The sequence below is a fragment of the Telmatherina bonti genome (assembly GCF_933228915.1).
Source record: "Telmatherina bonti genome assembly, chromosome: 1".
In the NCBI taxonomy this organism is placed as follows: Eukaryota; Metazoa; Chordata; class Actinopteri; order Atheriniformes; family Telmatherinidae; genus Telmatherina; species Telmatherina bonti.
This window is the reverse complement of record NC_136619.1, coordinates 23,986,895-23,999,161: the sequence shown is the minus strand read 5'-3', so window position 1 is coordinate 23,999,161 and position 12,267 is coordinate 23,986,895. Positions and strand designations below refer to the sequence as shown.

The 12,267-nt window shown below is 36.3% G+C and overlaps 1 protein-coding gene across 2 annotated transcripts in view; it reads left to right on the top strand.

Annotated features, from left to right (window-relative positions):
• nedd4a (NEDD4 E3 ubiquitin protein ligase a) overlaps positions 1-7,963 on the top strand; it is a gene marked incomplete at its 5' end in the record, with an annotated part of 31,725 nt that extends 23,762 nt beyond the window's left edge. For both annotated transcript variants that reach the window (XM_079245798.1, XM_079245797.1), the window contains 10 exons: positions 2,019-2,140; positions 2,259-2,329; positions 2,432-2,527; positions 2,645-2,718; positions 2,813-2,873; positions 2,964-3,023; positions 3,105-3,212; positions 3,318-3,414; positions 4,307-4,379; positions 5,141-7,963. In XM_079245798.1, coding sequence (XP_079101924.1) covers positions 2,019-2,140; positions 2,259-2,329; positions 2,432-2,527; positions 2,645-2,718; positions 2,813-2,873; positions 2,964-3,023; positions 3,105-3,212; positions 3,318-3,414; positions 4,307-4,379; positions 5,141-5,243 — 865 coding nt within the window. In that variant the 3' untranslated portion in view covers positions 5,244-7,963. The remainder of the gene's footprint in view (positions 1-2,018; positions 2,141-2,258; positions 2,330-2,431; positions 2,528-2,644; positions 2,719-2,812; positions 2,874-2,963; positions 3,024-3,104; positions 3,213-3,317; positions 3,415-4,306; positions 4,380-5,140) is intronic.
• Positions 7,964-12,267: the final 4,304 nt, after the last annotated feature.

The following is a 12,267-nucleotide window of genomic DNA, read 5'->3' as shown; positions in this document are numbered from 1 at the left end:
AGTCATATTCTGAATGGAGTAAACCCATAAACACTGCTTGTGTTACTTCATATTTTACCTTACCAAGGTAGTTGTATGAAGGTTTTGTCATATCTGATGGCTATCTTGAGATTGGGAGCTCCCTGCACAGGAAGTCTGTTCTGGAAGCTGCTGGAACAAACAGAACACTGAAGATTATTTGTTAAGAGAAAAGAAAAGAATATATTCTGAAGGCTCTTGTCTTCTCTTGACTAGCTTTAGCAGACATTTAATCAGTCTGTTAAATCCCTAGAGCTTGTTTAGAACTGTTTGAAGTTTGCTCAGAAACTGGGTTAAGTTAGACGGACTATGTATCTGTCAGCTGCTCTTGTTCTTGTTTTGTAATGTACAGGTACATCTCAGAAAATTAGAATATTATGAAAAAGTTCAATATTTTTTGTCATTGATTTTAGAATGTGAAACCTATATGTTTTATAGAGTCATTACACAGAGTGAAACGTTTCAAATATTCAATCCTTGAAATTTTGATAATTGTGGCTTATAGATAATGAAAATCCGAAATGCTGTGTCTCAGAAAAATGGAATATTGTGAAAAACATCAATCTTAGAAAGTCATGGTGTCACACCCTAACCAACTAGTTAACTCAAAATACCTGTAAAGGTGTCCTAAACCTTTAAATGGTCTCTCAGTCCGGGTCGGATGGCTACACAACCATGGGGAAGACTGTTGGCTTGACAGATGTCCAGAAGATGATCATTGACCCTCCACAAGGAGGGAAAGCCATAAAAGGTCATTTCTAAAGAAGCTGGTTGTTCACAGAGTGCTGTGTCCAAGCATATTAATGGAAAGTTGAGTGGAAGGAAAACGTGCACCAGCAAAAGGCAGAACCGCAGCCTGAAGAAGATTGTCAAGCAACATCCGTGCAAAAATTTGTGGAGCTTCACAAGGAGCAGACTGAAGCCGGATTCAGTGCATCAGGAGCCACTACGCACAGATGAATCCTAGACATGGGCTACAAATTTCACATTCCTCGTGTCAAGCCACTCCTGAACCAGAGACGACAAATCATCTCACCTGGGTTAAGGAGAAAAAGGACTGGACTGTTTCTCAGATGAAAGCAAATTTTGTATTTCATTTGGAAATCAAGGTCCCAGAGTCTGGAGGAAGAGTGGAGAGGCACAGAATCCATGTTGCTTGAAGTCCAGTGTGAAGTTTCCACAGTCAGTGATGATTTTGGAGCCATGTCATCTGCTGGTGTTGGTCCACTGTGTTTTCTGAAGTACACAGTCAACACAGCATCTACCAGGACATTTTAGAGCTCTTCATGCTTCCTTCTGCTGACAAGCTTTATGTAGATGCTGATTTCATTTTCCAGCAGGACTTGGCACCTGCCTACACTGCCAAAGGTGCCAAAAGCTGCTTCAATGACCATGATGTTACTGTGCTTGACTGGTCAGCAAACTCACCTGATCTGAACCCCACAGAGAATCTGTGGGGTATTGTCAAGAGGAAGATGAGAGACACCAGACCCAACTAGATGACCTGAAGGCGGCTATCAAAGCAACTTGGGCTTCCATTACACCCGAGCAGTGCCAGACGCTGATCGCTTCCATTGCCACGCCACATTGATGTAGTAATTCATGCAAAAGGAGGCCCAACCAAGTATTGAGTGCATGGAAATGAACATACTTTTCAGAAGTCTGACATTTCTGTTTATAATATCCTTTTTTCATTGATCTTTTGTAATATTCAAAGTTTCTGAGACATTGCATTTTGGGTTTTCATGATCTATAAGCCACAATCATCAAAATTTCAAGAAATAAATGTTTGAAATGTTTCACTCTATGTGTAATGAAACTATACGTAATATGTGGGTTTCACTTTCTGAAATGATTGACAAAGAATATTGAACTTTTTCACAACATTCTAATTTTCTGAGATGTACCTGTAGAAATTGAGCACCACAATCAAGGTAGCTAAATAGAATATTTAGGTTAAAATATCACTTTGTGCTATTAATGCTGTCATTGTTTTGCAGGGACAACTACACACTGCAGATCAACCCTAACTCAGGATTGTGTAATGAGGACCACCTGACCTACTTCAAGTTCATAGGTCGTGTGGCAGGAATGGCCGTGTTTCATGGCAAACTCCTTGATGGTGAGTCTTACCCTATTGATGAATTTTAATTAAAACGAAGACTTCAGAAGTTTACGCTGCAATGCACTAATGATGTGAAAAGCATTTGTTGATCCTAACGTTGTTGTGCTCTTCAAAGCTTTCTTCATTCGACCGTTCTACAAGATGATGCTGCAGAAGTCGATCACGCTGCAGGACATGGAGTCTGTTGTAAGTATTCATAGAAAAGGACACATTGAATCTGGAGAAATAGGATCTTTAAAATTCACATGCGCCTATTTATGAAGTTATGAGCCATTTGTAACTCTTCAGGATAGTGAATATTTCAACTCCCTGAACTGGATTTTGGAGAACGACCCAACGGATTTGGATCTGAGGTTCACTATTGACGAGGAACTCTTTGGACAGGTTGTTTCAACATGAAGTCTTTTTTTTTTTTTTTTTTTTTTTTTTTTTAACCAACATTTAATTTATGACATTTTATTTCTGTATGTCTAATAGTACCTATCTCACACTTGTGTTCAGACTCGCCAGCATGAGCTGAAGCCGAATGGCGCAGAGATTGTTGTCACCAATGAAAATAAGAAGGAATATATTGAGTAAAGAACAATCATTTTTAAAAAATTACACATTTTATCATTTTTGAGGCATTGGTTGTGGTGTGATATTAAGCTCCTGTTCTGTGTCTGGCAGCCTGGTGATACAGTGGAGGTTTGTGAACAGAATACAGAAGCAGATGACAGCTTTCAAAGAGGTAACAAATTAATTTATTCTCTTCAATATGACGAATCATTTTCAGCAAAGAAATGAAAATGTGTTACAGCTTGTGCTTCCTGTGTTTTAGGGATTCTTTGAGCTAATACCACAGAATCTGATCAAGATCTTTGATGAGAATGAGCTTGAGGTCAGTTCACAGTTTCTGGTATGCTGTGATAAAAATGTAGATTTCAGAAGGTGAATATGTATCTGTCTGCTTCCTCTGCAGCTACTCATGTGTGGACTTGGAGATGTAGATGTGAATGACTGGAGGAATAACACAAAGTACAAGAACGGCTATAACTCTGACCATGTTGTCATCCACTGGTTTTGGAAAGTAAGACAACATTTTCTGCCTGGATCCTAGAAATGTTCTAAAGTGTAGAACTCTGTGCTTCTCTTATTTTTGTGTTGTTTCACTGTATTATTACTTTTATTATAGACCGTGCTGCTGATGGATGCAGAGAAGCGAATCCGTCTCTTACAGTTTGTGACGGGAACATCCAGGGTCCCCATGAATGGCTTTGCAGAACTCTATGGTGAAATAACTTTTGCTGATTTCTGAACTACTTGCTTTATTGTTTTTATTCTGGTTAATATTATCCATTCTCTTCTTTATTTATTTATTTGGTTGTTTTTCTCATCATCCTTTTTTTTTTTCCATTATTCAAATTAAGTGGCTACGGTTACATGACGTCATTCATTCTGGATAATTATTTAGAGTTAAATAATTACAAATTAAAGTCTCCTTTGTACTTCCATAGAGGTTGTCATTCCAAATTGATGTTTACATGGAAAACGTGTTTATTTGCCTTTACTTAATTCCACTTTAGATCTTGAGGTTAGGAAGGGTTCTGATTGGATAGGGAGCGGATGTGACGTACTCATGTGAACTCCACTTTCCGTTTCTTTTCTTTTTGGCTTAGCATGCAAGACCACATAATTCTCGCTCTGATTTTGATCATAATTTCGAAGCACCAGCTCGATGGGAGCGTACTGCTTAACTTTTTTCAGCAGCTGAGGAGGAGAATGAAGGGAGAATGGAGGCAGAGAACCACACACAATTTGTGCGTCATTGCAACGGAACGAGCATGTGCAGGACGACCAGAATTAACTTGAAGCGGAATGTTTACATAAAAAAGGAATGAATCAATTTGGATTAAAAATGAGAATGAAGCACTTGCTTCAGAATTAAGTTTAATCTGGCATTGTCATTTTCAGGAATTGGGTGTTTACATGGTCATTTTTTATTTCTTTAAAGGAAATTTACTTTTATTACAAATTAAAGAGGAATTAAAACTCTCATGTAAACGCGGCCAATTATACATTCCTGTATCATATTTTTTTGTTGTTGTTAGCATACATGTGGCTTGATATTATTTAGCTTCTTGCAAATGTATTCCAGTTAAAATAATGCTGAATTTTGTCCAGGGTCTAATGGACCACAGCTCTTCACCATTGAGCAATGGGGCACACGTGATAAACTTCCCAGAGCCCACACTTGGTAAGCATTCAGTGCAATTTTTTTTTTTTTCATGATGTGTCACTTACATTTAAACAAAGCAGAGGAAACATACAGAGATGCAGAAACATCAAAAGGGGACAACATCCATACCTCATTTTGTTTTAGACTTTACCGATTTCCCTCCACCCTGATTTACAAGTCTTTCTTGGTACATTTTGTCCTCTGAAAATAAAATATAAAATGACTGAGTTGCAATCAAGATGTTAATCATTGTAAAATATTCCACCTATTTACTTTTTAAAAACTCTCAAGTAGTTGCTAGTGAATATTTAACAATTGTCCATCTGTACTGTGAGACATCATCATTGGTTTGCACCTTTTTGTGGTGTATTAACTCTTAAGAAATTCTCTTCGCACAGAAAGGACCCTGTAACAATTCACCACTGCTGGTATTTGTAGAAGTTCAGGCTTAGTTTGTTTGCTGACCTCACAAGCTCACTATTATTGAGAGCTATTTTGTCCAACAATCCCAGCTCAAGACGAAAATTTTTTTCACACACACTTGACCCTCAGTGGTTCTTAAATCAGTATCCAGATACACAACACTGTGTATTAAACTGCAGTGGGTAGAAGCCCTCTAGGGGCAAAATACTGTCACAACTCACATATTCTTTCCACACAGGCACTGGCACAGATTCTCACAGCACATGTTAATCGTTAAGACTGTAGTGTTTTTTTTCTAATACTATTTTTTTCTAATGTCTTTTTAAATCTTTTGTTTTTATTTTTACTTCCTGAAGCTTCAATCGATTGGACCTTCCTCCTTATGAGTCTTTTGAAGAGCTTAAGGAGAAACTTAACATCGCCATTGAAAATGCACAAGGCTTTGATGGGGTGGATTAGGGCGTCTGAAAGAAACCGGCATCAAGTTTGACTACATGATGTGGAGGGAAAAACTGTGTTCGACTCAGGTCTTAACCTGCTGGCTGTGTTACAAACAGAGAGCCACACAGCTTCCCTTTGGTCCTCTTATGGGGAACTCATGAAGAAAAAAATTCTAAATCTGGAGTGATATATATATATATATATATATATATATATATATATATATATATATATATATATATATATACACACACTGTTTTTTTAACGTTTACAAAGCAGGTTTTCTTGCTCTGCAATTCTCTATTGTAAGTCGCTCAAAGGTGTATTTACTTGTTTGTGCTACTAAAATGCTTAAATGTAAGAACTTGATTCTGTGAAGTCATAAAGTCAAATATTACTGTGAAGGTATATTGTACAGTATATGATAGAAACATTTAATTTCCACCACAAACACTTAAAAACATTAATTTAATATAATTTAATCTGAACCGTCTCATGCCAACCTCCCTCTCTTTGCGATGTTTTGAAAGTTATCTTTCAAAACTTACTGACTTTTGTCTTTGTTACATTGCTACATTTATGAGGAGTAAAGTCAATGGCAGTTGTCACAATCAAACACTACAACCAAGTCAGTTTGTTGCAGTTTGCCTGATCTTCACATTGAGTTTATAAACTGACTCCACTGGAGCTAAATTTATACATACTTATAGAAGTTAGGAAAACTCCTTTGTGGGATGAGTTTAAAAATGTGTTTATTTCAGTAGCAATTTTTCCTATTTTTAAATTAAAATGAGTATATACCCCTTCCACATCTGTTCCTTCTAAAATGTCTCATCTTTTTTACAGTGATATCAATGAGTTTTACTGAGGCGACGCTCTGTGCACAGAGACAAATAAAACGTTCAAGGCAGATGGAACTCAGAAGGCAAGAGGTTTCTTTTGCAATAGTTAAACAATATCAAAGTTAACTACTAAAAAGGCTACCAAATAGGAAAACATATGCTCCATCCACCAATATGAAACATCTACTAATTACCATTATGTTGCTAATCAAACACATTTAAGTCTGAGTTTGACTGAGGCTTAAACGTGTAAAAGCTAAAACTCCCTAATTTTGTTTTTCTTGAGTTAAATACATGATTTATGCAGACTGACAAGGCTTAGACATTCATGGTGAATGTGCATGGAGTGCCATCTTATTGCGCAGTACTCTTTAGCAAGTTAAATTATCAATAAAGGAAAAATAACGTTATTCTTCTCCCATATTAGGACTCTGTATTTTATGTTGAAAACATAGATGTAAGACAACCAGATATGGGCACGATAGTGTATTCTTATGTGCTATAATTAGTTTGAAAGGGAATTTCGGTGGAATATTGTTTAATTTTGAAAACTATCCCAAGTAGTTGGATCAGTGGAAATGTTCAATTTCATTAGTGTGTTTTCTGTTTTTCACATTTTTCATTCCAGTATTGTAGAAACATTGCAGTAAATCTCCATTATATGGACCTGAAAAGCATTTAAAGCAGAAAATGTGCAGGTTCTTTGCACATTTGAGCAACTTCAGTTAAATTGCATCATGTATGAATAAATTATTATGGTATTGATGTACCAATGTCAGGACCAGTAAAAGGCTTACTTACAATGAATTAATTATTCTGTATCTGTATAAACCACAGATGGTAAGAAGTGACTGCATGCAGTGTTAGATTGCTATGAAATAATATGCATACTTGTACATGTTGATGTGAGATAATGAAAATCATATGATTGTTTTTATTATATAACATCCCTTTCATATTTACAAACAATACAACTTATTCTTCTACAAACTTATAAAGCATCTTTCACTAAATCTTTTTGTGTACGAGAAGAATTAATAAATGTATCATATTTATCTTGTATCTTTGCATAAATCTTATCTAACAAGCTGACCATACCCAGTTTCCATACAGTATGTTGAATTATTGTTCTCATCTGAGTTTTCTTTCTTCTACACATCAGGGGTGTCTAATCGCAGCACCGTGCTCTATTATAAGAGTGCAGCTTTAACTTTTTTTTTTTTTTCCTCAAAATGTGTACAGATTATACTTTTGTAAGAAAGTCACTGTACAAAGGCACTAGCTCTTAACATTTTCTGAATGATGAAACATGTTTACACTAGCTGCCATGTTTACAGATCTGCGAGAAAGGAAGCTATGGGGGACTGGTTTTTGTCTCTGACAAACACACTTTTCTACTTATGCTTTTATAAAATGAAGCACTTTGTTCATATTTGATAAGTCTTACTTCTAAACTGAATCTTTGCCAATCTGTCACCTGTGGACTGCTTAGACCACTCTTTGGAAATGCAATCCTTTGCTTCAAGTGCACATGTGTTTAAATGTTTACATTTGAAGCTTGTTAAAAAAAACAAAAAAACAAAATGAGCACATTCATTTCTTTCACTTCTGTTTAATAACAGAGGGCCTTCTTTTGTAACATGTCAAATCCGACTGTGTTTTTGCTGTTCTGATCTCTGAAAAGAAGTTTTTTTGGATGTGTAATGCTGTCCACTGAGGACAAAACTTAATGTGTGTAATGTATAATTTTAATGTGTGAAATTATGTTTCTAAAACACCCATAAGTGCATTACAGAAACTTTGTACATGATGCATATGTACATCAGGTAAAATGTAGAAAAGGGCTGTCAAATGCTAATTTGATGGCCTAAAGAAGTGAATATTAAAATATTTGAAAAATAAATTAATGGGAAATCAATGATGCAATGTCTTCGTGGCCTACTTAACACCTTACACACAGCGGCTGCCATGTTTTCAGTGGTGCATTTTACAACTGTAATTCCAAAAATGATGGAACATTGTGCAAAATGTTAACAAGAAAATCTTGCAAAGATTTACAAATGTCACAAACATGTACTATCTCCCAATAAAACATCACATTAGATGTTGAACAAAACACAATTTACAAGTTCATGAACAAGTTTAGGTCATTTTGAATATGATGGCAGCAACACGTCTCAGAGAAGTTGGAAAGAGGCAACACACGGCGCTGGATAAATAAGTGAAAAAGAATTGAAGGAGCACTTGACAACTAATTAGGTTAAAGTTGTGGAATAATACTATAATATGATGTCGTCTTAGTGTCTGCAGCATGAGCAGCTAACACATCTGTGAAGACCGCGTCAATGCTGGAAAAAAAAAGATTTCAGATCAACATCTGCTCTCATCTGGACAGCTCTCATTCAGAAAGAAGTTGCTAAACTATATACTGCATCCATCACAACAACATGGCTTTGTAAGCAAAGAGTCCAATGCTAAACTGGTCTGCCTGTTCTCCATATGTCTCACCAACAGAGATGTTGAAGCAAAAAACTGGACAGTAAATAACTCAGGACTGTTGAGAAACTGGAATCCTGCATCAGACAAGATGGGACAAGGATTCCTCTCCTAAAACTCTGGACCTTTCCAGTGTTTGCTAACAGTTGTTAAAAGAAGAAGGAATGAAAGCAATAATGCTACACAATCACAAACCACCTTTTTCCATTTTTTTTTTTTTTTAATATGTTGCTCCTGTCAAATTCAAAGTGGGCTTTTATTTTCCATGAAATGGTAAAATGTCTCAGTTTTAACATCGGATATGTCAACTATGTTCAGTTGTGGAATAAAGATTCATTTTCTCATTGTTTTATTTATATTTCACACATTGAACAAACTGTTTTGGAAATGGGGTTGTAATTTCATTGGAATTTAAAGACCAAATGTGGGGTATAATTGTCCATTAATTGGAAATTGCTGATACATACCAGGATGAATAAATATTCAGGTTATCATTGCATTTTTTGTTTAAGAATTTGTGGTAGTTTTACATGTCAATTTGTATTCATTGTTTATCTCTATTAGCTGTTGCAGTACAGCTATTCTTCCTGGAGTCAATCCAACATGCATCTCATAATACATTCATCACACCATTTTGCCACACCACCTTAATAGTGCACCCCACCCTTCCCTCTCCCATAAGCACATACACAAACTACTTTTTAATTAGGTGAAGTAGTTTGGTTGGAAAAATAATTATAACACAAGGCATTACAACACAGAGAAAGCTTTAATTATCTGGATTTATTTATTTTATGAGGACATAAAAAAAATGTTGTTTCATTATTTCAGTCAAAGTGTTTGCCCAAGTTGTTATATTGTGAAAACTAAACTGTTTATTGGCACTAAACAGCTGCAATAGAAGTGTGTGTTAATGTTTGCTGTCACACTGAGGTATTTTCTCTTTTACACACCTGTTTTTAAGCATACATTTTCTTTTTAAAACAGACAGTCTTAGTGATAATATCACACTCTTTCACTAGACCTGTGCCATCTGAAGATAGTCTTTCAGAGTCTTCAGAGGAGTTTAGCGCCTTATGTTTCTTTTTGTCTCAACAATTTTTCAATATTTTAAAGGGTTTTGTTTTTTTTAGAAATGGGATACTCTAGTTTACTGGGTAAATGTAATAGTGGCAGTACTTACCTAATATTTTACTTCAGATCCAGGGGGATCCATATCACAATACAAACTACAATACAGTGTAGAGAAAAAAAACCCAAACAAACCACAAAGTCTTTCACAATGTTTGTTGTCTAACATACATACAAGGCTGCCAATGGTTCCACGGACTGGAAGGAAATCTGACACAACATACACGGTTCACTAAAACAGTGATTAGGTCATTTTCTACACGTAAATCTATACATTGGTTTACATTGGGGAGCTGAAACATGTGATACATTCCTAAAGGGTGGCACAAAATTTGAATCTGATATCTAATAAATAAATTTGGCTTTGATTTGTTTTTGTTTGTTTCTTTTTCATTTTCCCTTCTTACAGCACGTCATGGGAAAATAGAAAGGTTGTAACTTCTATTCAACACACCCACACACTAGTTTGTGGATTCTGTTGGGTATTAATAGCATTGTGAAAAGAGGACTCACTGACATCTTTGTAGTTTAAACCTTTTGTGGGACTCAGCTGAAAAGTCACAGTCCTAATTTCCCTACAACCTTCCCATTGGGGTACTAAAAGCTCCTCCCTTCGTCTGAGGTCAGTGGAAAAGGTCACACATGATTCAGGCCAGGCTTTCGGACAATTCAGAGGTCATTGGGGATGGGCATGTGGGTTTGGAGGAAAACACTGCCCTCAACCAATAGCAGAAGGTTTTGGGAAAGCTGGGTCCCTTTTACCCACAACCTTGCCAAAGTGCACAACCTGATAATGACTTATACTCCATTGATCTGGCCTCAGAGCTTGACCTGAGCTCACATGCAGGCTGGACATTGCTCCACCCACAACTGTGCCCTATTGGCAGGTGCCCGAACTGAAGTGTTGATGAATTGAATACTCTGGGGAAAGACTGACGATGAATGATGTCAGACTCGTACTTTCTCATGTTGTGTAAAAGAGGTGCCCACTGTCTTAACTCTGCCTACTGACAATCATTTTATTATGTAACATGGTAAAAGAACAGCTAAACAAAGTATAAAGAGAAAATAGACTATCATTAAATAATAAGCATTTTGTTGTAAAAGACTCAGAGTAATTTCACACCTTTCTGATTAAAGGAAATTTCCCTTGAAAATGAAAAACTAATTCCTTTTCAGTAAGATGAGACAATACAAATCAAGTGTTTTCTTCTTATGCTAGTTAGTATGTCATAACAATGTGTGGCTTTTGAGTTTTTGAGACAGAACAACTGAAATTCAGTGCAGATAAAATATGTTTTACTTGGTACAAGTATTTAAAACCTTGAGTGGAATATTCTTCAGCATTCAATACAACAACACATTTATAGTGTATGTGAAAGCATTAAGCTTTTATTTGAGTGTTTTGAGGTTTTTTTTTTTAATTTTTTATCATTGAAGCAGCTAAATCTATCCTTTTGGACATCACAGCTGGGCAGTGGCCCTGCTGCTGAGTAAAGGACCACAGACGGAGGAAGGGGGAGGACAACAGGGGGAAGGGGGTTTGATCTCTCTCCACAATAGGTGATGGACATCGGATCAATATCGACATTGACACAGCAGCTGTCCTGCTCCTTTTAATGCTTCCTTGTAATTGCAGGTCGTACTTTTAAAGGACAAACTCATTTCCATTAACAATTTTTTCCCTCAGTCTGTGGAGACCCTTTGGTGTGCAGTCTCTGATACTGAGGGATGTGCCCTCATCAATAATCTTCTCTTGTATTGATAAGAGAAAGGAAAAAGGTTCCTGCTGTGCGAGGACTCTGTCTATAGGACATTAATACAGAACATGAATGGTGAATATTTCAGAGAAATGGTAGAACTGCTGCCATCGAAGTGGATTTTGTGAGCAGGACTGTTTGACTTTAACTTGATATATTTTCCTACAAACAAAAATAGTTCTACGAAAACTACAAATAAATATGTTTGTTTTTGCTGTCTTTTGTGCAAAAGTGGAAACCCTGAATAAAAGAAATACTCTCATGTCAACTTAAAAAAAATAATTTAGATATTAACTTAATTTATTTTTAATAGAATTTCCTGAAGACTTTCCATTCGCAATTAATGACTTATCAGCTGCCAGTTTCCCTTGTTGATCTATGAACATTGTATGAGCAACAAAAACAATGTTCTTGGGAGATTAAAGGGGTGAAAAGAGCTTTAATCAATACAGTACACTATAGTTTAGGATAGGATGTGCCGTGCTTTAGTGAAAGAACGGTTCATGGTTGTACAATGGATGTACAGTCAATAAAATAAATAGTCTGTAGCTATTATAACTGTAAATGTGAAGAACTTTCCAGGTCTGCACTGTGGGCACATTACACATTGTGTAATCTTTTACCCTTATGTTACTTCAACTGTTGTTGCAGAAGTAAGACAGTAGTTCATGTATTGGCTGAGCCATCCTTAGTATGATGAAACTGACATTGTGCCATTGTAACAGAGTTTAACAGCACAATTATTAAAAGCCTCCGCCACTTTGGGAGGTTCCTGCTAAGTTTCCTGCATTGTCTCTCCATCTAAATGATGAG